At 46.7% G+C, this 26,807-nt stretch overlaps 1 protein-coding gene and 1 non-coding gene across 2 annotated transcripts; both read right to left on the bottom strand.

Moving 5' to 3' along the window:
• Positions 1-311: 311 nt before the first annotated feature.
• Positions 312-25,990, bottom strand: Ebpl (EBP like). Its single transcript, XM_028870351.2, has 4 exons — positions 25,759-25,990; positions 8,940-9,009; positions 1,654-1,792; positions 312-944 (listed from the first exon to the last, which is right to left on the bottom strand). Exons 1-4 carry the CDS (start codon positions 25,927-25,929, stop codon positions 704-706), a joined length of 621 nt encoding a protein of 206 aa, XP_028726184.1. The 5' UTR covers positions 25,930-25,990; the 3' UTR covers positions 312-703.
• Positions 4,923-5,029, bottom strand: LOC114693906. Its single transcript, XR_003734620.1, has one exon. It is a non-coding gene; the product is annotated as a U6 spliceosomal RNA (small nuclear RNA).
• Positions 25,991-26,807: the final 817 nt, after the last annotated feature.

Here is a 26,807-nt window from a genome sequence, read left to right as displayed (position 1 = left end):
GTGAATTCAAGACCAGCCTGGGCTATAGAGTGAGTTCCAGGACAGGCAGGGTTACACAGAGAAACCATTTCTCAAACCCCGCCCCCCACTTTCTTTTTTATTGAGATAGGACATATGCTATGTCACCCAGACTGGCCTCAAACCCATGATCCTCCTCAGCTTGCCAAGTACACCACCACTCCACCACCACTCCAGGTACTGGTACTGTTTCCCACTGGGTGCACAAATTTGAAAAAGTGTAAAACAGAATCATCCCTTTTACTTCTAGGTTCACACCATTAACCCAAAGAGACCACTGAGAAGAAAAAAGCTGGAGCAAAATGGTTCTTTTGGAATACAAATTTATCCTGCTCTTTACAGTATTCTGCAATGCTCATTTTCTAACATGGCATAACACTTATGCAAGTCACAAGAGCATCTAATTAAATATGATCTTATTACAAGTGAAAACTTACCCACCGCCCCTTTGTAGTGTTGAGAGCGCAGCTCAGGGCCTTGGGGATGCTAGGCGAGCACCCCACCCCAGGACCTCCTTTCTTTATATTGTCATTTAATCAAAGGACACAAACAGCCACGTTTGTGGCCCTCCCATCCACCTGTCACAGCTGTCTGGGAACAACACTGTAAAAAGGAAGTATTGACTGGAATGTCCGGTCAATCCCGACTCATACAGCAGAACATCAGAGCGCAACGTTTCCAGACTTCACTCGTACTTTTTCTCTAAATTGGCCCCTTGGAAATGTGTCTCCTTTAGTTCCCTCCATGACTGCCACAGCAGCAGTCCTGGGATCAGAACCCACAGGCCATTAAAAAACACCAAATAGACCCAAAAGTAGAGCCAGCTCTTGGTGTTGAGGTTGGGGCTCCCCACAAGCCACTCAGGGAAGAAGGTCATCCAGCCACCGTAGAGTTCACACACGCACAAGGTGATCTGTATGAAGTGCCTGTGGAGAGAAGACACGAAGTGAAGCAGGTACAACCTGGCACTCTGAATTAGGGCGTCCTTTATGTAGGGGAGCACCAGCAGTCTCTACTACTGAAATTTGTGGGGTTCTGTGTGGTGCTCCTTGGATGGGCCAGATCAGCCTAGATAGTGAAGACGCCACCTTTGCTTGGAGAAGCTGCCCTTCCCAGCATTGTTCTAACGGTGCTTAGAGTTCTAAGGACACTTGAGTACCCTGCACTGTTCTCAGGGGGACTTAGTGAGGTCACCGCTGACCCTCCCAGAGACCTGGAGATGAATCTTGACATCAGCCAGTTTCATCTGTTGTAAAAGATGCCTATTATCCTTCCTCCAAAGTCAATGAAATATGTAGATAAAGGGTTTTCATTACCCGTGACCGACACACAATCATGCAAATACTATTAATGTTTGAGACAGTGCACATGTAAATTTGTAATCTGTCTGCAAGTGTGGTCATGGAGCCAAAACAATGTTAAAGGAATCAAGAAAAATGACTGCTAGTTATCTGTAAAAGTGGTGGGAGAGGGGATTAAAAGCTGAGAGGACTTTTTCATGTCTGAGATTTCAGGATAAAGTTTTACATCGTGTCCTGAAGTCTTACAGAAAGCTTTTGTCTTGTGGATAAATATGTCACTTGGGCACTGGACAGCTAACGTCTCTCCCTTCCCACTGGACGGGAGTGAACTTACCTGTAATATTTCTCCTTGACTATGGCGTAAATGAGAACCAATGCCAGAAACCCATCCAAGACAACAGTCAGAATTTCCAGAGACACAATGGTTGGGTCAGAGTACAGCCATCTTCCATCAGCCTTGCCATATTCTTTCCCTAAAGGCAAAATGCCTGCGTTTAGTCTCTAACCGGCACACATTTTTTGTGGTTAATTTTTAGGCAGGGTACAAATGGGCTCCATTATGACAAAGGCAGACAATCACATCAGTTTATTCCATTCATGCTCACCACCCGATTATCCTCTCTGCTGATCTCCTTTCTCCCCTAAACAGTAACTCTCTACTTCCATGCCATATATAGCTTTTAGTTTAGATTTGCAGAAATGTGGTACCTGCCCATTAATTGATTGGATGATTTGATTTTGCCCCTTAATTTTTTTTGCTTTTTTGTTGTTGTTGTTGTTTTGTTTTGTTTTGTTTTGCTTTGCTTTTTTGAGACAGGGTTTCTACTTGTGTAGGCCTGGATGTCCTGGTAATTTTTTTTTTTTTTTTAGTTCTTTTAGATTATAGATATTAATCTGTGCCAGAGGTACAGTTGGTAAATATTATCTTTCCTTCTGTGGGCGCTCCTCATTCCTTTACTGAGTAGGAATTTTAAACTTTACACAATCCCATTTGCCAATTCTTGCCATTACTCTCCGTGGTACTGGATTTCTGTTCAGGAAATCCTCGCCTGCGCCTATGTCTTGAAGTGTTTTCCCTACATTTCTCTCTAGCAGTTTAGCATTTCAGGCCTTACATTAAGGTCCTGGATCCCTTTGGAGTTGGTTTTTACACAGGGTGGGAGAGGAGCTAGCTCCACTCTTCCTAATGGGGTTTCCAGTGCTCCTCACACCATTGTTGAAGAGGTTGCCGTCTTTTTTCCCAATGTATGTTTTTGTCACTTTGCCCAACATCTGGGGGCTGTGATGTTGCAAGGGTTTGTTTCTGGGTCCTCTATTCTTGCCTATTGATCTACAACTAGTAAGCCTTTTTATGCCAGTTAGTGAAAATGGCCACTGTCTTACAACCTTCACAATGCTTGCGGAGGGCAAGGGAAGTCTGGACCCCTGTGTCCCTCACCCTTGACATAAGACAGAGGAGCTGCTCTACTTGTAAAATACAGTTTCCAAGCACATTCATGCATGTGCAGTCTACCCTTGGCCCTCTTCACTACAGTTTGCAGGATTTTAAAGTAATTCAACACAGTCAAATTTTGCAAACACGGTATTTAATAACAATGGTTTTAAGCCTGGGGAGGTAACTCAGTTGGTAAAGCTCTGGCCTTGCAAGCATGAGAACCTGAGTTCAATTCCCAGCACCCACGTAAAAATGTCAGGCAGGCGACTCACACTTGCCATCTCAGCCCTGGTAAGACAGAAACAGGAGGACATATGAAGCTTGCTGAATCAGGGCCAGCAATTAGCAATGAGCCTAATCGGTGAGTTCCAGGCCAATGAGAGACCTTGTGTGACAGGAGGTAGATGCCATTCTTGAGGATACCTGAGGGTGTCCTCTAATCTACACACACACACACACACACACACACACACACACACACACACACACACGTGCTTACACACACTACAGATGGTAGTGTTGTGGAATATTATTTTAACTGAGCAAAGATGTGTTACATTTGTTTATGCTGCAGAATATTACTTTAACTGTATAAAGGTGTGTTACATTTGTTTCTTCTGCCTTTGTTAATGATGTAAAGATGTGTTACATTTGGCTAAGCTGCATTTGTTTAATTATGTAAAGAATAAGTCATATGTGTTATCAGAAGCTAAGGCTTAAATCTATCACGGGCTTGCTGAACTGACAGGCGAGCATTTGCTTAACTGATTCATGGCCACAGAGTCCGCGGTGATGAACGGACAGAAGCCTGGGGTTATTCTGCACTCACCACTCTCCTGGTATTTAACTGATCTGGGCGTCTGGACAGAACAAACTTGAAAGAACAAAATAATCCACACCAGAGGCATTAAATATTCAAGAACCACCCAAGGCAACCAAAACGTGTTTTCAATTTTTCAAAGAAACTTCAACTTTAAAAGTTCTCATTACTTAAAAAAATATGGTTCTTCCAGAGGATCTGAGTTCAATTCCCATCACCCACATGGTGGTTCACAGCTATCTGTAACTCCAGTTCCAGGGGACCTACCTAAGGCACCTGATTGGTCTAATAAAAAGCTGAATGGCCAATAGCTGGGCAGAAGAGGGATGGGCGAGGCTGGCACGCAGAGAGAATAGGAGAAATCTAGGTTTGAGAGGAGAGAAGAAAGAAGAAAACGAGAAGAGGGAGGCATGCCCAGGGCCAGGAGCCAGGCAGCTGCCAGAAGGACAGACAGAGAGCAGGAAAGTAAGATAGACAGAAAGAAAGGTAAAAAGCCCCAAGGCAAAAACGTAAAGAAACATTAAAATAAGAGCTAAGATAAGGCTGAACATCCACAACCATTAAGAAGTCTGTGTCATGATTTGGGAGCTGGTCAGTGGCCCAAAAGAAAGCCTGGAACAGTAGTGTCAACTGCTACTTGACACAGCCTAGGATCACACGGGAGACGGGCTTCTAGGGTGGAGGTTGGGGCTGTTGTGATATCATTAACTGAGGTGGCAAGACATGCCCACTGTTGGTGGTACCACTCCCTGGGCAGGGAATCCTGGACTGTATGACAGTTGGGAGAGCAAGCTGAGCATCAGTACTGCCTTGAATTTGATATAGTTCAAGTTCTGAAAGCACTCAATATATTTGCTAACAGAAGACAAGTGAGTGCTGAGGGTCTAGGAGGATGTAGCCTGAACTTCAGAGAGAACCCCAAATGGACAGTGTTTAGCAGCCACAGCCACCCCACCCTTCCAGGTAATAACTGGAAAGTAGTATATTCAAGAATCTTTTTAGACCAGCACTTTAGAGGCCATATTTATTCCTGCTTTAATTGTTACTAGTATTTTAAAAAGATTTACAGAGAGAGAGAGAGAGAGAGAGAGAGAGAGAGAGAGAGAGAGAGAGAGAGAGAGAGAGAGAATGAATATGTGGAATATGTGTGTGTGTTTGTGTGCATGTGTGTACATGCATGTGTATATGGATGCCCAAAAGAGGCTGCTGGGTACCCTGGAACTGGAGTTACATAGGTGGTTGTGAACTGCCCAGTATGAGTGCTGGGAACTGAACTTCGGGTCCTCTGTAAGAGCAGCAAGTGCTCTTAACCACTGAGTCATCCCTCCAACCCCTAATTATTTTACTGACTTTTATGGACTGCTTCAGGAATTTGCATGTGATCCCTGAACAGTGGCCAGGCTAATCTTCTCTGTATGGTTTCTATTTTAGTTTATGCGCTGCCAAAGTGAGCACCCTGATTATTTTTCTAACTGGTAATAGCAGTACATGCTGATCTCAAACTCTCAGATGATCGGAGTCAAGAGTGGTCATCTCTAGCTCACTCTCCTTTCAAACATGCTCTCATGTTACACTGAGAAGGTGTAACTGGTTAGAAATGAACTCTGATATATGACTGGACAACGCAGGAGGGAGCTCTCCTCTCATAGTGGCCAGAGAAAGGATCCCTTGGGACCATTTAGTGAGATCTCTCAAGAAAGACCATCCTGAGAGAAGGACCACACAGGTGAAGAGTCTCCATGCAGGGCCACACATACTATCATCACTCAACCTTGGTGGAGCATCTGCCATGTTCAGAAATAACTGTCTTAACCGGAAAGCAAGGCAATATTGAAAAGGTAAAATTTCCCTAGATATAAATGTATAAATAAGAAGTAAAACAAACCAATTGAAGTATCCAAAATCTAGGAGAATCATTTGCATAAAATGTCAATTCTTTAGGAGGGAAGAGAATAGTGAATGCTTAGACATTAAAACAGAACTAACCCCAAACCACTATTCCTATTCATTCTTTTTAAAGATTATCTATCTTATGTGTATGGGTGTTTTGTCTGCATATATGTGAGTGCACCCTGTACATGCCTGGTGCTTGTGGAGAACAGGAGAAGGTTCAGATGCCCTGGGACTGGAGTTACAGATGGCTGTGAGCCACCACGGGGGTGCTAAGAACTGACCCAGACCAAAGCATCTCTCAAGCCACTTAGTCAACAGCATTTTCTGAGCATAGAGGGGTTGTCTCTGCTGGGCCTTGAGAATGTAGCCATAAGGTCTGTAAGCAAGTGGCTCCTGCTAGGAAGGACAAAAGTAAATGTGGTGCTTAGATTGAAAAATGAGACCCAGGAAGATTCCCTAGTGATCCACCTCTTCATCGTGCTCTGTCAGAAAGGCGCTTGACTGGACCAGCCACTGTGACATCCGCTCACATCCCAGGGAGGAGGCCACTGCATCGCGCAGGGCCCTATGAGAGCTGCAGCTGGGAAGACAGTGAACTTGCAGGGCCATGCTGGTGGGGCTGGTCCCTTAAGAGAACGTGACGGGTTCATCTGGCCCACTCCATAGGAACCAGCACAGTGTCTGGTCTCCACAATCAGTAGAGCTGATTGCTAGTGACTCTTAGCTATGGAAATATTGGGGTGTCTTCCAGATTTTACTGTAATGTCAAGGCGTATGATTTTTAAATTCACTTCTTATTTTTATCATCACGGTTATGGTTTGATCTGGGACCAAACCCACTGCTTTGTGCATGCTGGGCCAACACGCAACCAGTGAGCCATACCCCGGCCCTTTGCTTTTTTCAGATAGTCTTATTATGTAGACCAGACTGGCCTCCAACTAGCAATCTTCCCGCCTTACCCGCACCACCCCAAGTACTGTGATTAGAGGTGTGTCCCACCCCACTTGGTGGCAAACAGAATACTGAACTCTGAGTCCTGGCAGGCCTCATGTCACAGGAATGACTGGGTAAAGAATGGGGTGCTCCAGAGCAGAGCATGTGCAAACGCCCCAGGTCTGGAAGCAGAATGTCTGCAGCTGGAGGTAAGTGAGAAAAGCCGAGGAATGTCTGGAGATGGCAGAGAAGGCGGACGGATGGCCTGATGGCGGCCCTGCTGTCCACCAGATCACATGGGAACCTCTGGTATGTCCTTTGCTGCTGAACTCTACCCACTGCCCACCTTGCTAAATCTGAACAACCAAGGGTCCAACACCAGGGTTACAAACCACGATGGTGTGATCAATTCCATTCATTTTGTGACTGACAACCGCAGGAGTCGGCGGTTCAGAGGGAGAAGGGGCAAGGCCATGGCTGAGGGGGGAGTCTTTGCACCCCACCACTGCTGCATGCTCTGCCATCCGGAGGGGACGAGGGTGGCCTGCAGCCTGAAGCCATGGCCAGCCTCCGGGAGGTCCTGGCCTGGACCCTCTGGATCAGCAGCTGCTCTAGAGCATTTGCTTTCAAAATAAAAGGGCAGTTCACCTAAAGATGGAGACACAAAAAGACGCTGTCAACCGTTCACGTTCCGTGGACCTGGGCCACATCTGGACTAGTCACTGATGCGAAAACAGGGCAGCCAGCGTCGAAGCTGCAGCAGCCCTCCTGACAAAGGGGAGCCCAGGAACACACACGAGGGCAGGATGGTGCTTCAGGCGGGGACCTCCAGCCTCATGACTTTGCAGACAACCTCAAGCCAAGTTTAACACAGAGAGGTTGGGCCCCGCCTGGAGCTACAGCAGCAGGGCTGTGGCAAAGGGGCTCGGATCCCTGCCTGAACACAGCACAGGACCGGAGGGACCAAAGACGACACATTTTGTTCTCAGAAGCACTGACTGAAATGAGACAGTTCGGTTCTCTGGACATTTCCTAACACTAATCATGAATGAGAGTGTCCACAAAGACCTCGGTGTGAGCATGTGACTTCAGGACAGGACAGAAATACAATAGGGTGAGGGCTGACACAACTCACTAACACAGCATGTGCTTAGCATGAGCAAGGCCATACTCCATCCTCAGTACCAAAGATAATAAAATACAATGATAAATTAGGACTGGTGAGCTGGCTCAGCTGGTAAAGGCACCTGCCACCAAGCCCGACAACCTGAGTTTGATTATTAGGAAACCACCCGGCGGAAAGGGAGAACCACTTCCCCAAAACTGTCCTCTACATGCATGCATGTGTACACACACACACACACACACACACACACACACACATACACACACACAGAATAAATAAATAAATGAATTAAAAATAAAAAGCATAAAAGAAATAAGAACGTGAAACACACCCACATATACTTGCATATACCATACACACAGACGCTTAATAAATAAATGAAGATAAAAGCAGAGTAAAATAATAAAGAAAATAAGGAAAAGGAAAGACACGCAGTAGACAATGCAGAACGGCAGATGCCAAACCTGAAAGCAAGCACGAGAGGCAGGCACCTGACTCGCCGACTTAGCCCCCCTGGTATAGAGCATTCTGGGAAGTCAGTATCAGTCGACTAAGTGTTGGCTGATTTACACTGAGTGTTAAGAAGATGGGGGAAAGTACTTGATAGCTCTACGGGGCAGGAGGAGTTTGGAGAATTATTTAGAAGACAGGTACAGACGTACAATCAAAAGCAAACTGGAGCTGGAGAGGTGGCTTGGCCGTTAAGGGTGTGTATGCTTTGCCAGAAGACCTGAGTTCAATACCAGCATCCACACTGGGCAGCTCCCAGCGGCCTGAAACCCCAGCTCCAGGGGAACTGACGCCCTCTTCTGGCCTCTGAGGACACTGCTCACATGCACAAACTCACACATATATAGACACAGACACAGACACAGACACACACACACACACACACACACACACACAGAAATGAAAATCAAGTTTTACAAAGTAAATGTATACAGCGCATATATGGGGAAGCACCGAGCATAAATACTGCAGGCTTTCTGGTGTCCTTTCTTTGTCTTCCAGTGTTGTGCAGGGGCTCACACGTTAGGCCAGTGCTCCACCACCGAGGCACACCGCAGCTGTCTGCACTCTGTTTACTCTATAGCTTTGCTGAGATGTAATTCTCATGGCACACAATTCCAATTTTAGTACATTCACAGATTTGAATAGACACAATCTAGCTGAACATTCCAAACGAGAAAGCCGCCCCCATCAGCAGTCACCCACTTTCCCTTCCACATCCTCTCTCATCCCTAGTCCCGGCAACCACTAATTTGTTATCTGTCACTACAGATTCACCTATTCTGGACAGGACATGTAAATGGAATCATACAATATGTGATACAGACATTCAGTTCATCGACAGCCGTTCTTGCAATTAATCCCCTCAAACATTTCAAATGCAAATGTTTTTAATTACTTACATAAAGATGCAATCAAGCCTTGGGAATCTGCAACATTTCCTACTACAGACAAGTAGACAAAAGCGCCTTCCTAGAGGGGAGAAAAGGGAGACAGGCTGTGTTTAGCCTTACCACCACAGGGCGGCACAGAAGACACATGGCATTCCATCCCCTTCCCCTCTGTAAGGTGTCCACAGCTTGGCCAGCAGCCTGGAGGACCACACCATCTCTGGAGGCTAACCAGACTGGGAAATGAACGTAGCCAAACCTAATAATAAATGTTACCTTTTAATGACTGGCATTATAAAATCAGAGGTGTGTTCTTGTGTAGAAAAAAAAAAAGTGAAAATTTCAAGGAGAGTGCCTGACTGTGGTACAAAATAGAAATTAGCTTGAGAATATTCCAAAGATCCTAAATCATGGAGAAGACTCTCACTTCTTTTTTTAACCTTAAAAATAAAAGGCATGTGGCCAGCAAGTCTCTACAGCAGAGCTGAACCCCTTCCTTCACTACACAGGGCAAATTCAGGAAGGCTTTCAACACGCAGCAGCGTTCTTCTGACTTTCAGTGATGACAATGTCCGCAGGTATCTTAGCATTCCCCCATTGTCTGTTTCTTTGCCTAAGCTTCCAAAAAATCCAACAGCTAGAACTCCCCGGGAGAGCTGATGTCACATCGGCTCCCTTGACTAATTCTTACTGCGGGTCAATGGCTTTTCCTCACCACTGCCACCACCCCTAACAGCTTCACGTGACATTAAACCTCTCCGCCTCCCCTCTTCTACCTTTGGTACCATGGTTTACCACCTCCGCGGGCTCCCTACTTCTTCAGACTGTTCACCCTGTAATGTTCTCATTTACACCAGTCCCCCATCCCCGTCCTCCCAGCAGTCAGTCTGGGGTTTACTCTAGTTCACACAACAATGAAGCTCTCTTCTTGTGCAGAAACTTCACTTACTTCTTTTCTATATAAGAACACGTCTCTGATTTTATAATGCCAGTTACTGAAAACAAAAACCCAAATGACACTTATTATGCATAGGCATAGCATTCTTCCATTAATTACCCAAATTTGTGACTTTAGTAATGGACGGAGCGCCTGTCCACTCATTCCTCAGTGTAGTGTAGGCTCCCTGCTGAGAGCCCAAGAGTCCCCACCCCTACCACACACACATCCTGCTTCCTCTCTCATTCCAGCTTCCAAAGGCCAACTTGTGCCCACTTTGCTTGCTAACAGAAGACCCTGCAGACAGATTAAATCCCCATTCTGGTTCTGCAAGCATATTTATCTGCCTCCTCTGTTTTATCTGTGACTGGATTCTAAAACTGGAAAAGTGACTCAAGCCATTCCCACCATGCTTATAGAGGTAGTGTTCACTGCAGTGGACCTCGGACTTTTTTGTTTTTTCTTTACTAGTCCAGTATCTTGACCCGTGTTACTTAGTGATAACAATTATAGATGGAAGGTCCTTCCCCACCTGAATGTCTCAAAACCACTGGATTAGTTTGCTTCCTATGTGGGCTAGGACTTACTAGTGAGAGATTTCTGTCCATCCCCCACCCAGTTTGTGACTGTCTGTCTCTGACTTCCATGCTATCTCATGAATGTCAATCAGCCTCTTACCCACCCTAATCTCTGTTAACACAGGCTTGGCAGCTGGTTTATGCTATCTTTTCCTGACACTCTTTCTGGGTCACCTAATTAGTAAATGTGCTTTGTCTGAGCCCATCTAAAATGCATTTTCTTTGCAGGAGATTTAGGCCAGGCATGGCGGCAAATACTTGTACACAAGTCCGATGTCAGTGTAGGCTGTACTGTGAGTTCTGGGCCAGCCGGAGGTGAAAGAAAAGAATACGGGGTGGGGAAGGAGAGCAAGAATGGAAGAAAGGGAGAAAGAAGTGAGGAAAGAAAGGAAAAAGAAAAGACAGAATCTAAAGTGTTTAGGCTGAGGCTGTAGCGCAATGGTAGATCACTTGCCTGGCATGCACGAGGGCCCTACGTTCTATCCCCAACACCTAGCAAACCCAAGAGCAGTTAAAGGATTTTAAGATTTTTGTTTTTTGTTTTTCGAGACAGGGTTTCTCTGTGTAGCTTTGCGCCTTTTCCTGGAACTCATTTGGTAGTCCAGGCTGGCCTCGAACTCACAGAGATCCACCTGGCTCTGCCTCCCGAGTGCTGGGATTAAAGGCATGCACCACCACCGCCCGGCTTAAGAGGTATTTTTAATTGTCTGTCTGTGTGCCTCTGAGTGCAAGTGAGTACAGGTGCCTGCGGTGGCCAGAAGAGAGTATTCCATCCACCTGGAGCTGAAGGTTTGTTTAGGTGGTTGCTAGGAACCTAGCTTGAGTCCTCTGTAAGCACAGAATGTGTTCTTGCATTCTTGGTTACTAGACTGGGCAAGAGACCTACCCAGTTGAACACACACACACACACACACACACACACACACACACACACACACACACACACACATACGTAAAACTGAGAGACCTGGATATGATCAGTAGACTATCTGGGTATGGTATATGGTAGTAAATACATTAGCACATTGTTTCTCAGCCTGTGAGTTTCAATCCCTTTGGGGGTTGAACGACCCTTTCACAGGGGTCGCCTAAGACCAACAGAAAACATGGATATTTACATTACAATTCATAGCAGTAGCAAAACTGCAGTTATGAAGTAGCAATGAAAATAATTTCATGGCTGGGGGTCACCACAACATAAGGAATTATATTAAAAGCTCGCAGCATTAGGAAGGTTGAGAATCACTACATTAGGAGGTAGAGGCAAGAGGATCAGGGCAGCAAGGCTAGCCTCAGCTACGTGGTGAGTTTTAGGCTAGCCTGGGATGCATGAGAGTTTGTCTCAAACCAAAGATTAGCAGACTGCATGAACCTATACCCACTTGTGATAGTACACTGTCATCTCACAAGGTTGCCACTGAGGCCAAGGGGAAAAGCATTCAACTGTTAGCACCTGTGAGATCCTTCCCTCAAAGTAATATTAAGGGCTGAGAAGCCCTCTCTCTTCCCGAAAAGCAACTCTGAGGACTGATAAACCTTTAGCAACCACATACCTGCCCCTCAACCCATTAGCCAGCCCTTCATTTCCACAGCAGCACACCCGAGAAGGGCTAACTTCAGAGAAAAAACAGTTATTCAGCTCACCATTTCAGGGGCTGAGGATCTAGATGGCCTGCCTGGCCTATGGGGGGATGGAGAATGGTGGGGTGTATGTGGAGAAGAAACCACATCTCAAACCAGGCTTGGTCTTTTTACAGCAATCCCCTTGTGTGAACTTACAAGGGGTCCTATGAGGGATATCATATCCCTCAATGACCTAAGACCTTCCCATTAAATGTCACCTCTTTCAGATGGTATCTCTGGAAGGTTCTGTGACTTGAGCCTGGCCTTTTCTGACCCTGAAAGAACTTAGGAGAAATACAAATAAGTGGGCACAGGCCCTGAGCCTGGCCGAGGAAGGCTTTGCCATTTCCATGGGTCCGAGGCATTGGGGTCCTGGACACATGGCTGTCATGTGTGACACATGACACACAGCCATGTCACTAATACACATCCGCTCAGGTGTTCCTCTGCTCCCCACACATGCCCGTCTGGTAAGTGGTCAGGCATCAAAATGCTCGTCCTGCTGGCTCAGGCTCTAGGTGGCAGACGATGAGCACTTATCCCAAGTTTGCTTATTAAAACAAAAAAAGATTAAGGTTATGGATATCAAGATATTTGGCCTAAAAAATGGGGTATTTCCTACACAAGGTTAAGACAGGGGTGAGCTAAGGCCATCTAACTGAGCAGCTAGCAAAGTCCCTTTAAAAAACGACCATGTACCATGGCAGATGAAATTAACAAAGTCTCACCTCCTTTTTCTCCTGAGGTATTGCCAGACTTGGGGCTTGTAACAATGTATTTTATAGATTTCTAGAAATTGGGAGTCAAGGACAAAAGGAAGCCAGTGTCTTGTCTGGCTGAACAACTGTGATCTAGGATTAAATAACAGTTTTATAAGAAATGGTGCATGCACTCATCTCAGTCCTGAAAGAGACATTCCGCAGAAGATAAAATGGCCTTACAGAAATTAAAAAACAAAAATACAAAATGAGGCTAACTTGTATGTAAACGCATTTTGGAGTTTTTTGCTTTAAAAGTGTTTGAATGAAGACTCAGAAATCAATGTAGCACTCAGCATTAAGAGGGGAGCATGAGGTAGAGAGTGGTACCCACGTGAGCCCTGTTGACACACATTAGGACTTTCAGATCTGACCAAGGGTCTCAGCCTAATCACACTGGGGTTGTCATGGCAACAGCCTTCATCACCATTCATGCACAGGAGGACCAGCTGCAGCAGCTCCCGTCCCAGGCTTTACTGACTTTAGATATGTCCACGGCCAGCTGCCATCCTCCCACTGAAATGACTGCTCTCCTCTGATGTAGTCTCTCCCAGACCCAGCAGACAGCTGACACCTGACATTACCAGTGGACAGTGATGGTGCCTGTGGAACCTTGGGGCCGGGCACACTAGTTCTGCTGCATCCATGATACTGGGCTTAGTGTTGGATTTAGGACATGAGAACATCTGTCCTCTCGAGGGAATCCCCATTTCTGCTGAGACAGCTGTTCTGATGTTAAGGACCAGACGGGAAGCCTTGAGGCTCACTGTGACTGGACATGGGGATTATGGCTGTCTGGCACACACGAACAGGATGAAGTGGGCAGAGGGGAATCGCTGAGGGACGCAGGCAGAGGGAACTGCGACCTTCGAGGTTGGGGAAGTGTCTATGTTCTTGCAGCCCTGGTCCAAGAATCCCAGATCTTGGAATCATCTGCAAGTTTGTACCAGTTGCAGAATCTCAGCCAATCCCAGGGTGACTTGTGTACACGATCAAGTTGGAGAAACACTGCTTGAAATCACAATGGTATTTAATCCTTACAACAGGTTTTTTGTTTGTTTGTTTTGAGGCAGGGTCTCAATTTGTGGCTTGGGCCAGCCTCCATCTCCAAATCCTCTTGTCTCAGTCAAGCACTGAGATCTTGAGAGTGAGGCACACCTCCTGGGTTTACAGCAACCCTTTGGAGAGAACATTTGTTTCCATGGTTGAAGGATGTGCTCGTCAGCTTCAGCTGCCAGGATGACAAAACCCATAGTCCTCTGAAGGCGCTTCAGTAGAGGAACTGCCTGCCCAGACCAGACTGGCCTCTGGCCATGCCTGTAAGGGATCGTCTTGATGACTGATGTGGGAAAGCCCAGCTTACCGCAGAAGGCACCATCCTGCCAGGCTGGCGAGGGGATGTATAAGAAAGCTAGCTGACCACGTTCCAGCATGTGAGCTAGCACAGCAGCCTTCCGCCATGGCTCCTAGCTTGAGTTCCTGCCTGACTTCCCTCAGTCATGGACTGGAGGCAGAAGGTGAATGAAACCTTCCCTCCCCTCTGCTTCCGGTCAGAGTGTCACCGCAACAGAAAGCAAACGAGGTTGATGGGTAAGGAAACTGAGAAGGGGCGTTCCCATGTTCCCTCCCTTCTCTTCCTCATTACTGGAGGAGCTTCCTGTGGGAGGGTCCTGCCGGTGCCTTCCCAGACAGAGGACAGTGGGCTCAAGTGCACATCGGTTGTACCCCACATCTCATATTCTTCCCTCCACCCCCAGAGCCTGCCCAACCAAACAGTCAAAGAATAGTTAGTAACTGACCCTGGGTTTATCTTACTCCTTTTTTTTTTTTTTTTTTTTTTTTTTTTTTTCAAGACAGCATCTCACTATATAGTCCTGGCTGTCCTGGAACTCACTCTGTAGCCCAGCCTGGCCTTGAACTCACAGAGATCCGCCTGCCTCTGCCTCCCGAGTGCTGGAACTAAAGGTGTGCGCCACTATACCCACCTGACCCTTTGTTTAAGGAGGAACCTGAAGGAATGGGGGAGCAACCTGTGGGAACAGGACCTCACTACCCTTTATTATAAACGCATGCTAGGCTGGACCTGGTGAAGAGAAGCCATCAGAGGCCAATTTCAACTGCACATCAGAAGGACTTCTGTAAACAGGGCTGCTCCAGCTAGGGGAAGTGGTGCTCCAGCTAGGGGAGGTGTGCTCCAGCTAGGGGAAGTGCTCCAGCTAGGGGAGGTGATGCTCCAGCTAGGGGAGGTGGTGCTCCAGCTAGGGGAGGTGGTGCTCCAGCTAGGGGAAGTGCTCCAGCTAGGGGAGGGTGCTCCAGCTAGGAGAGGTGGTGCTCCAGCTAGGGGAAGTGCTCCAGCTAGGGGAGGTGGTGCTCCAGCTAGGGGAAGTGCTCCAGCTAGGGGAAGTGGTGCTCCAGCTAGGAGAGGTGGTGCTCCAGCTAGGGGAAGTGCTCCAGCTAGGGGAGGTGATGCTCCAGCTAGGGGAGGTGGTGCTCCAGCTAGGGGAGGTGGTGCTCCAGCTAGGGGAGGTGGTGCTCCAGCTAGGGGAGGGTGCTCCAGCTAGGGGAAGTGGTGCTCCAGCTAGGGGAAGGGTGCTCTAGCTAGGGGAGGTGGTGCTCCAGCTAGGGGAAGTGGTGCTCCAGCTAGGGGAGGGTGCTCCAGCTAGGGGAGGTGTGCTCCAGCTAGGGGAAGGGTGCTCTAGCTAGGGGAGGTGGTGCTCCAGCTAGGGGAGGTGGTGCTCCAGCTAGGGGAGGTGGTGCTCCAGCTAGGGGAGGTGTGCTCCAGCTAGGGGAGGTGTGCTCCAGCTAGGAGAGGTGGTGCTCCAGCTAGGAGAGGTGGTGTTCCAGCTAGGGGAGGTGGTGCTGACTAAAAGGTCTCAAATAAACGGAGGGGACCCTGTGCCCATATGGTGTGTCAGGAAGATCCTGGTCCTGGGCCCAATGGGACCACTAGGAACTGGAGACTATATTCTTTATACCAGCCGCTGCCGCCTTCCTTCATTACATTCATTTATTACTTACAACACTTATCACATCTTATTTCTTGTGTGGAATTGTGACACAGGACACATGTGGATGGAGGTCAGAGGACAATCTGTGGAAGTCTGTTTTCTTCCTCTAGCACGTGGTTTCTGGGAATTAACTTGGTTCTTCAAGCTTGGTGGAAAAGTGTCTTTACCAGCTAAGACATCTCGCCACCCCTCTGCTCTCACCGTCTGTCCCAGCACCTGGTGCTCCTAGGACACATCTATGTGGTGTGTGCTGTGCCTGACCTGGGCCCACCCAGCTTGCAGAACGACATCCTTATTAGTTACTGTTCTATTGCCATGACAGACACCACAACCAAGGCAACTTATAAGAGAAACTGAATTTGAGGACTCAGGGTTCCAGAGGGTTAGTCCATGTCCACCATCATGGGAAGCATGGCAGCAGGTAGGCATGGAGCCGTAGCTGAGAGATTACATATGGATCCATAGGCATAAGGCAAATTGGAGAGCTAACTGGTACTGATGTGGGCTCTTGAAACCTCAAAGACTCCAGTGACACACCTCCAACAAGGCCGTATCTCTTAATAAATCTCCTCATCCTTCCCAAACAGTTCCACCAACTGTGAACCAAATACTCCAGGCCATGAGCCTATGGAGGGCATTCTCATCCAAACCACCATAACAGCGATGAGAAGCCACACTCTGACTACAGGTGACTGAACCCGAGATGAGGATACCTCTAGAGGAGGTAACTCCCTGACTGGCTGCTGTCGGGAAGCAGTCCCCTGTAAGGATTAGCTAGTCAATGACATCTTCACCCTCTGTGGTACAGACTGAGAGAGGGAAGAAGTCATGGGACTCCAGGAAGGTGGCTCAGTGGATAAAGGCGTTTGCTGCCAAGCCTGACTAGCTTGCTCCCCAGGACTTCCATGGTAGAAGAGGAGAACCAGCGCTTGCCAACTGTCCTCTGACTTCCACTCCACAAGCTCTAAGAGGACAAGGGCCACACACTGTGCCTGCCTAGGACAGCATGTGGCATCCAAAGTGCCTTTCAAATATGTGTGCACGGAAAAGGACAGCATCCTGACACTCAGCTGCAGACAGCCATTGCTCCTGCTGGGTGACACGGTCTTGTTCATGACATTAGAGACAACTTAATTCTGGTTAGCCAAAAGGCTGCCCATCTAGACAATAAAAATGGACTGAACCTGCTGTGGATATCACTCTATATAAATAAACACTGATGGCCAGTGACCAGGCAGGAAGTATAGGCGGGACAAAGAGAGAGGAGAATTGGGGAAACAGGAAGAAGGAGGGGTAAGACTGCAGCCACCGCCAGGACAAGCATCATGTAGAGACTCTGGTAAGCCACCAGCCACGTGGCAAGGTATAGATTTATAGAAATGGGTTAATTTAAGATAAAAGAGCAGTTAGCAAGAAGCCCGCCACGGCCATACAGTTTATAAGTGATATAAGCGTCTGAGTGATTATTTTATAAGTGGATTGTGGGACTGCGGGGCTTGGGGAACCTGGAGAGAAGCCCTCCAGCAACAAATGGCGCCCAACGGCTCGAGTTTCCACCTTAAACCTGAGAATATTTAATAACCAATTCTAAACAGAGCCAAAACCAGGTTCCTGCTTCTTATCTCATTCGAGCAGCTAGACGCCGCAAAACGCAGGTTTGAACACTGGCGGGTTCCTGGCGAGTGCGTTTGACAGGCAGTATGGCAGGAATGAGGGGTCTGCCAGAGGCACATTATGGTGTGTAGTAGATTTAGTCTTTACTAGTATTTTTTTTAAAAAAAGGTTTCTGGGCTACATGCTGCTTTGATAAAAGCTTAGACCCACTATTTCTGAGACTTGATGACTCCCAGAGCTGGCGGAAAACGTACCACTGCCATGTTGGGAAGCTGAAGTGGGCGGAGCCAGCAGCCACAGCGCTGTTTCAGGCTTAGAAGGATGCAGTTTAAAGCAATAGGCTCACAAAAAGACTGATTCAGATAACATCGTTTACAATGTGTGTAAAATATACGTAGGCTTGAAAGAGACAAAAAATTAATGTAAAAAGACACGTAAAGATGAATATTACACAGACAATCTGGATTGTGTTGTCTTTGGGATTTTTAACTGCAAAAAAACATTTGATCAAAAAAGATGTTGAATTAAACCAATATGTATATTTTAAAGGTAACTTGACTTCAAAATTTGGATTTAAGGATATGTTGCTTTGGAAAAGAGGTTCTGCTTTTGTTTCCACAGAAAGCCAGAGGCTATGGATTTGTTCCAGATTAAGATACATCAGGTTTCACCAGCCAAGACCCCCTGAAAGGTCTCCGATGACACCGTGGCCCAGATGATCCAACATCCAGAGCAGTTTCAAGGCAACTGGTTCAAACAATACAGCCTCATGGACTACCCCATAGGTCTAAAATTTTCTTTGCATCCCCATAAGATACAGCGCCCCCCTCCAGCAGGAAGTAGTAAGACATGCTACGCCCAAATTCCCAAATATACCAAGCTGGCTTTAGAGGTGGAATTGGCTCACTCCCCCTCTAAACCCAGACATATTGCTTTAAAAAAAAAAAATGGTTAAGGGATTCTTGTGTCCCAAATCAGAAGAGCCCTCTGGTGTGGGACAGAGAAAAACCAATATTTTTATTTAAAACAGGTTGATTATAAATGTGATCTCTTTCTAAAAAAGAAAAGGGGATATGATATATAGGAGGATATGGAGATGATAAGATAAAAGGGTAGATTAATGAACCTACTTTTAAAGAATAACTTGTTTAAAATGTTTTACATTGGTATAGATTTTAGTTTATGTTTAAAATGTTTTACATTGGTATAAATTTTAGTTCATTGATACAAACTTGAAGTTAATTTTGTTATACTCTCTCTATATATATATATTTCTATTCTTGTTTGAGGTATTATGTTTATATAACTCATTTAAAATTGTAATGGATAATTAAAAAATAGATTAATAATTAGTCATCTATGATAATCATATCTGTAGCCATGTTAGTTAAGTCTTCTAGATATGCATAGATATATTTCAGATAGATAGGTAATCTTCAAACACTTCACAGACCTGGAGAATATGGCATTTAAATAACTTAGAATTCTGTTGACGTGAGACACAATTGCTCCTGGCTGCACCAATTTGATCCCGAGAGAATGTTGGGCTTCTAAGACATTTCCATTTGGAAGTTTGTCTTTTTGGCACAAAATGGCCTACTGGGCAAAGAACTGCCATTGCCTTGATGGCTGACAGTACAAATGCAATGCTGTCCTTTCTGGACAAGCGGGACACAAGAAAAGCGACCACTGTACTCTGCCAAGACAGGGTAAGATGGTCTCTTAAAAATTCTGCTTCTGAAAATGGTCTGTCAGATACTCTAGGCCTGTAGCCAATTTGAATGCACCAACAATGCTGAGAAACATTAAGTGACTGTCCAGGCTGCCAGCTGTCTTGGTCTACTCTTGCAAGATTCCCGAAAGTTGCTTGCATCCATCTACCATTTCTCAGGTACCATTATGTTCCTTCTCAGGTCTTTGACGTGGTTGAAGACTAGATAGTCGTAATTTCCTCAGTTATGATAAAAGATAAGTTAGCTATAAAACCTTAAACTCACAAATATAAGATAGATAGGACATCTTCTTTAATATTGTAACTATAATTCTTGCTCGGTAATTGTTTTGTTATATGTAATTTTACCATGTTAAAGTTAAAACCTTCCTTTTTAAAAAAAGAAGAAAGGGGAAGTGCTGTGGATATCACTCTATATAAATAAACACTGATGGCCAGTGACCAGGCAGGAAGTATAGGCGGGACAAAGAGAGAGGAGAATTGGGGAAACAGGAAGAAGGAGGGGTGAGACTGCAGCCACCGCCAGGACAAGCATCATGTAGAGACTCTGGTAAGCCACCAGCCACGTGGCAAGGTATAGATTTATAGAAATGGGTTAATTTAAGATAAAAGAGCAGTTAGCAAGAAGCCTGCCACGGCCATACAGTTTATAAGTGATATAAGCGTCTGAGTGATTATTTTATAAGTGGATTGTGGGACTGCGGGGCTTGGGGAACCTGGAGAGAAGCCCTCCAGCAACATGAACCACTGAACGCTTTCCTCAGGACCGACAACTTAGCAGCCGGGCTTTACAGCCAAAGCCCTGCACTCACCAGGCTGCCCCATCCCATGAGGCAAACATGCATTTACTAGACCTTGTTATCAAAGGTGGCGAAGGTGGCGGAACCAGAAAATGACAGGGAAGACAGAGGCCCGTGGCAGAATGAGTCAAAAGGCAACTTAAGAAGCCAATGATTTATCAGTGGGTAGAGGAAGAACTTTTAGTCCCGAGAGTCAGAGACTACCTAACGTTCTAGCAGCGGTGGGGAACAGCGGTGGATGGTGGAGGGGCAGCTGGTGATGGTAACTGGAAATCGGTAACACCTAAACACAGACACACCCGGAGTTTAAGGAGCACGCACACTGCAAATGAAACCCAGGCTCCCCGGGACAACTGCCCTTGATCCTGAGTAACAAGTCTAAACAGAGCGCTCGCAGGAACACGTATACTAATAAGAAACACCAAGGAGGCTGATCAAAGGCCAAGACATCAGATTCGAGTTAGTCCCCAGGGTGGCCGGGCACCCAGCACCCAGCACGATTGTTCCCACTGTGCACTTTTCCCATCCCTCCCTGACCTTCCTGCTCACACCTCCCAACTTCACAAAACTCCGCCGCCTTCTGTCTGAACAGGCTTCTCGCTCACTGCTCGCCCTCCCTCTCCTCCTCCTCCCACACTCTGCTGCTCTTCTCCCCACCAGCCTGCTTTTGCTTCTGCTGCCTCTCACCCTCACCCCTCAATCCCACCTCACTGGTGACTCAATCCCACTGTCACCCCTCAATTCTACCTCACCCCACAGTCCCACCTCACCCCTTGTGGTGGTTGAAAGGCAAAGGCCCCCAAAGGGAGTGGCACTCTTAGGAGATGCGGCCTTGTTGGAGTGGGTTGGCCTTGTGGGAGTGTTGGAGCCCACTAGGTTTCCTAGTGGCTGCGCCCAGCAGGACTGCATAAGAGGTTGATTGGACCACGGGCCTGGGTACCAGGTGACTGTAACTAGCAAGGGGGAGGTCTTTTGCTCCACCCCTTGACATTGTTAAAAATAGACTCTGGAATAAAGTTCTGGGCTGGTAGATAAGGATTCAGGCCCACCCGAGTCTATCCCGTGTTTTCTCTCTGTTTCTCTCTCCTATTTCTAACTAAGTCTCTTAACCCTCAATCCTCAAGAGTTCCTGGGGTAAATAAGTGTGGGGGCTGGTATACCACATTAGAGGAAGAGTGTCACTGTGGAGGTGGGCTTTGAGTTCTCCTATACTCAAGCTACACCCACTGTCACAGTTCACTTCCTGTTGCCTGTGGATCAAGATGTAGAACTCTCAGTTCCTTCTCCAGCACCACGTCTGCCTGCATGACACCATGTTTCCCACCATGATGATAACGGACTAAACCTCTGAAACTGTAAGTAACCCCAGTTAAATGCTTTTCTTGATAAAAGTTGCTGTGGTCATGGTATCTCTTCACAGCAATTAAAACCATAACTAAGACACTCCTCAATTCCACCTCATGCCTCAACCCCACCTCATGCCTCAATTTCACCTTACCCCTTGTAGTAGTTTGAAAGAAAATGCCCCCCAAGGGAGTGGCACTATTAGCAGCTGTACCTTTTTGGAATAAGTATGGCCCTGTTAGAGGTAGTGTGTCACTGTGGGGGCAGGCTTTGAGGTTTCCTATGCTCAGGATACCACCCATTATCTCAGTCAACTTCCTGCTGCTTTCTGATTAAGATGTAGCCAGCATGACGTCTGCCTGCACACTACCATGCCCCTGCCAGGATGATGATGGACTGAACCTCTGACGCTATAAGCCACTGCCTCAATTAAATGTTTTCCTTCCATATAAGTGTTGCCATGGTATTGGTGTCTCCTCATAGCAACAGCAACCCTAACTAAGACACCCCTCAATCCTACCTCACCATTCAATCCTACCCTCAGCACTTATACAGCCCAGGTCATGCCCACAGGTAAGACCTGTCTGTCCACATCAAACTCCCTACAGCAATCTGTGCAATCAAGACAATTCCTTACATTCATGGCCAGAGGTCCCTCTCCCCTGTGATTCTAGGTTTTGTGAAGGGGGACATTCACACGAACAGAGTCTCTGTACCTAGACTGGCCTAGAACTCACTATGTAGAAGAGTCTGGCCTTAAACTTGTTGCAATCATCCTGCCTCCGGCTCCCCAGTGCTGGGATTCCAGGCATACACTAACACATCTGGTTTGCATGTGGTATGGGGATGAACTCAAGGCTTCACGCATGATAGGCAAGCACTCTACGAACAGAGTCTCTGGTTCATGAGGATATCATTGCACAGGTGACAATGAAGCCCGGACACCTGTGACAGCAGTGGGGGACACCCAGCAAGGCCTGTCTGCAGATTCCTCCTGAACTCTCTTGCTCCCTCCTTGGAGGCCAGACCTGTGCTTTATAGTCCTCTCAAGACAGAGACAGACAGACAGAGCAAGGGCATGCATGCTCATTCTGCTTCTGTGACCCACCTTGGAGAGGAGAATTTTTCAGTTGCTACAGCCTGCCTTGGAGAGAAAAAGAAGTCTGTGAAAGGAGAGCAGAAGGTCAGAGAGACACTATGATAATTTCTCTGCTCGGTCATCTTTATCTTTATTGCTCTGAAGCTGTCCCCAAGCTGCTCTGGGAACAAAGCAAAAGCCCAAATGGACCTGACTGCTCCAGTTATTAGGAAATAGTAAGAGCCATGGGAGTTATAAACCTGAAAAAATGGCCAAACCCCAAACATGCTATGTTGTAATATCAGTCACCTGTGTCCTTGTTCAAATCCTTCCTACTACTTAATAGCCATGCTTATTACCTGTCATCCCAGCTCCCTTACAGAGGTGAGCCCTACTCGGCTTCAGGTACTTCTGAACCCAGCAGGTTGATGGTCATGATTACTCAGTACACTCTGGTTGGATGCTTGAGGTGAACTGCCTGTGGGATGCATGGCTTGAACCTCTGTCCCAGAGGCAAGCTCTGAGTTTGGTTTTGGGAGGTTTAAGAGGTAATGAAGGCAGCTCAAGCACCGAGGGGGCGGGGCTTTCGGTTCTCAAGGCTCTACTTTGTAGTATCAACTCATCCCGTATTTTTGGATGCCCTTGCAGCAAACTGTTAACCAAAGCTAATCCAGGCAAGTACATTCCTTATTGGCCTCACTGCTAATTCCACTGCTCTCCGAGGTTGGTGTTCAAAGACACTGGTGAAAGCACTGTTGGCAACTGCAGAATGTCCGATAATGTGGGCTTATTAGACTTTGTAAGCTGTGTCTCAATCTCAACCAAATGGCTTATGGTGTTTGTCGGGGTCACTTCCCTAGGTGGAGGAAAGAATACCTTAGGTGGGAAAAACTAAGGCAGGGCAATCACAAAGGAGTCCTTCACAGCAAGCCATCAAAGGCTCTTTAGGGGGCATTTCCTTTATATCTGGAGCAGGGGGAACAGACCAATTCCACACATCAGACCAGACCTCGAAGTACCATGAATGGAGGCAGGTGCCATGTTACCTGAATCTGTGCTTGAAAAGTCAACTTAAACTGAGTGGTGGACATACAAATACATTTTTTTTGAGACTCTTTACACCTTTTTATATTGCTGGAATGTTATGTTATAGCTATGTATTTCCCTTTAAGTGGGACCTGGTTTTTTTGTTTTGTTTGTTTTTGAGACAGGATCTCAGGTAGTCCAAGTTGGCCTTGAACTTACTGTGGAACCAAAGAGGACTTTGAATTTCTCATCTTTCTGCCTCCCTCCCAAGCGCTGGGGGGACAGATGCACACACTGGACCTATTTTACTACTCTTCTTCTCTGGGAGATTGTGTAGCTTAAAATCGATTCTTTAAACAAAGGCTTTGCAGGAAAGAACCTTGCTCTAGTCTCTACACATAATTATTAGGAAATTATTGGCAAAGAAGGAATTTCGCCTTTGTGCAAACATCTGGCATTGGCACATTTAACTGGCAATACCCACAGACATAAACCATTGCCAAACACGATGTTTTCTTTTTATTTCAAGACTTTAGCTTCACATTAGCTTAAGGGTAGGTCAGATTTTATTTGATTTTATTTTTTTTAAAAAAGGTATTTAAGATTATATTTTAAAAACTTGGGGAGGGAGTAGACTCCAGTAGAAGTGCCTATGTACAGTCCCACTGGCTATTTATAAAGTGGGGTAAGGGACCTGGGAGATGGCTCAATGGATAAAGGCCCTTCAGCCAACTTTGGGACCCTGAGTTTGACCCCCAAAACCCAGTAGTGGGAAAGACAGAACTGATTTTTTTCAAGTTGCCCAATGCTCTCTATATGCAATGCTATGCCAGGTGCATGCCCTGCCCCCATCCAAAAAATACATGAATAAAATAAAATTATTCATTTTATTTTAGGTGAATTTTAAGGCCACATTATGGTTAATCTTGACAGTTACCTGTCATCTTGATGGGATCTGGAATCACCATGGAAACAAGTCCCTGTCAGGGATTATCTATACTAGGTTAAGTGAGATGACAAGACCCACTGCACATGTGGATGGTAGCATTCCGTCAGCTGGGGCCGTGGGCTGTGGACCTATGTGCACAGCTGCCTCCTGCGCTTGCCACTGTCCCCGCCACAGTGGACGACAGCCCCTACCTGTGAGTCAGAACTAACCCTCACCCCCTTACATGGCCCTTGTCAGGAGTAACCCAAGTAACTCATACAGAAACTTGGTCCACCTGACCATGTGGTTCTCAGGCCTTAGGAACTGAACTGTACGAAGAATGTGAACGGTTTGAAAGTTTGAGCTAGAAAAGCCGTAGAATGCTCTAAGCAAAGTGTAACAGGCCAGTCCGGCAAAAGTTTGGAAGACCAGACTACTGAGAGGTAGGAGGACAGTGGAAACCTGGCTTATGAGAGACCAGAGGGGAATAAGGCCTCTACAGGAAACCTAGCTAGAGGTCGTTCATCCTGACATGGAATCGGAATGCTTCCTGGCTGTGTCTTGAGTACATTAGACCAGAAATGCACACACAAAAGATTAAACAACAGATTACTGAATGATGAGTGAGTAGTTGAAGGAAGTCAAGAAGGAAATTTTTTAAAAATGATCTCAGAATTAAATAAAAATGAAAATATAAAATACTCAAAGCTTGTGGAATGAAATAAAAGCAGTCCTAAGAAGGAAAGTTATAGTTCTTAGTGCCTACATTTAAAAAAAAAAACAAAAAACAGAAAGTTCGAATAAATAACTTAATGATGCACCTCAAGAGTTTGAAAAACAGGAAAAAAATCAAACTCCAAAACAGTAGATTGGGAGAAATAATTAAAACCAGGGCAGAAATTAATAAAATGAAAAAGAGCAAAAATTTTTTTAAAAAATCAATAAAACAGAAAGCTGATTCTTTGAAAAGATTAACAAGATTGACAAACCCTTAGGCAAACTAACCAAAAGACAGAAGACCTAAATTAATAAAATTAGGGATGAAAAGGAAGATACCTTAACAGACATCAGAGAAATTCAGAAATTCGTATGGACATACTTTAAAAACCTATATTCTACAAAATTAGGTAAGCTACAAGAAATGGATTTCTAGATATATCTGACCCTCAAAAGATAAACCAAGATGAGGGGTGAGGGTGGGGGGAGAAATTTCTCTAGCAAGTCCCAGGGGGATACGTTTGATAGGAGACCAGGCAGCACCTGGTAAGTAGGGCATGGTTTGAACCGGAGAATCAGCCTCGGCAAAGGGGGCGCCCTCCAGCTTCCCGGGAAATCCAGCCCGCATGTTCCCAGCCCTCCTTCCCCGGGCGGAACCCGAGGCCGGTGGCGACAAAGCGACGCTTACCAGCACGAAGTGCACCAGGGCATCATAGCAGAGCCAGGCCAGCACCCCACGCTCCACCGCGCTCCGCCCGTGGCCCAGGCGCAGGCCCAGAGCGCACCCCGCGGCCAGCAACACCGAGCACAGCAGCAAGGAGGAGCCCGCCGCCGGGCCCAGCACCCAGTCCTCACCCATGGGTCCGCAGCACTTCCCGAACGCAGGGTGAGCCTGGGAGCGGGTGAGCTAGACGCCCGTGGGCGGGGCTTTCGTGGGCGGGCTCCTGCAGGCGGAGCTTCTCGTGGACGGGCCTCCGGGCCTCCGAGGGACCTGGCCTGAAAAGCCAGCTTGGCCCTCCCGTGCAGCCCAATTCTGTCCTGATAGTTCCTGGACCCAGGCTCATGCTTTACATGCTAAACCGCCTCCACAAGATATACGAAGTCTGACGTCTAACAGGGTTCAAAAGGTTAAGTCACAAAGTGAAGTCCAGACAGTGGGGATTTTGCCCGGAGACTGTAAATCTTGAGACAAAAGGTTCTGAAGAGGCCTAGCAAGTCTTGCCAGAGGCCCAAGCAAAGATCTTTTCAGTTATTATCGGCCTTTGAAGCATAGTTTCGTTTGTGTTTGAGACAGTCTAGCTACGTAGCTCAGGTTAAAATGGAAATCAGTATGCAGCAGCCCAGGCTGGTGGAACTCGAGGTTATCCCCCTGCCTTGACCTCCTGAGAGCAGTGACCACAGGTGGGCATCACCATGCCGCCCCTCCCCCTCCCCTGCCCCGCACTCCTCAGGGCTTTTAAATCCTATGCAATTAATTGACTGACCCTATTTCTAATATTTAACCCTCAAAAGTCAAATGCTGTATGCCTCCTCTGGGGACGTCCTCAGCAATATAGCATTTGCCTAGCGCCCACAAGATTCCTAGGTTTCGGGGGTGGGGGTAGATTCTGGGAAAGGGGCAGGCAGTTGTGTAATGGAATTGATCTCAACTTTGCAACAGAGGACACTTCTGCAGGTTGCCTACACAGCTGTGTGGACACACTGAGCACTGCTGAGCTTGGAGGGTGAATTTTGTTA

Source organism: Peromyscus leucopus, chromosome 9, assembly GCF_004664715.2.
Source record: "Peromyscus leucopus breed LL Stock chromosome 9, UCI_PerLeu_2.1, whole genome shotgun sequence".
Lineage (NCBI taxonomy): Eukaryota > Metazoa > Chordata > Mammalia > Rodentia > Cricetidae > Peromyscus > Peromyscus leucopus.
Note: the sequence above shows the minus strand (reverse complement) of the source record. Positions and strands in the feature narration are given on the sequence as shown.

What these genes read in the sequence shown, in the direction of transcription:
- Ebpl (XM_028870351.2), bottom strand. Translation starts at nt 25,929, where the DNA reads ATGGGTGAGGACTGGGTGCTGGGCCCGGCGGCGGGCTCCTCCTTGCTG. An exon ending in CCCTGGTGCACTTCGTGCTG is followed by an intron (nt 9,010 to 25,758) that starts GTAAGCGTCGCT and finishes TCTCCCCTCTAG; the next exon opens with GAAGGCGCTTTTGTCTACTT. An exon ending in AGGCTTGATTGCATCTTTAT is followed by an intron (nt 1,793 to 8,939) that starts GTAAGTAATTAA and finishes TTTTGCCTTTAG; the next exon opens with GGAAAGAATATGGCAAGGCT.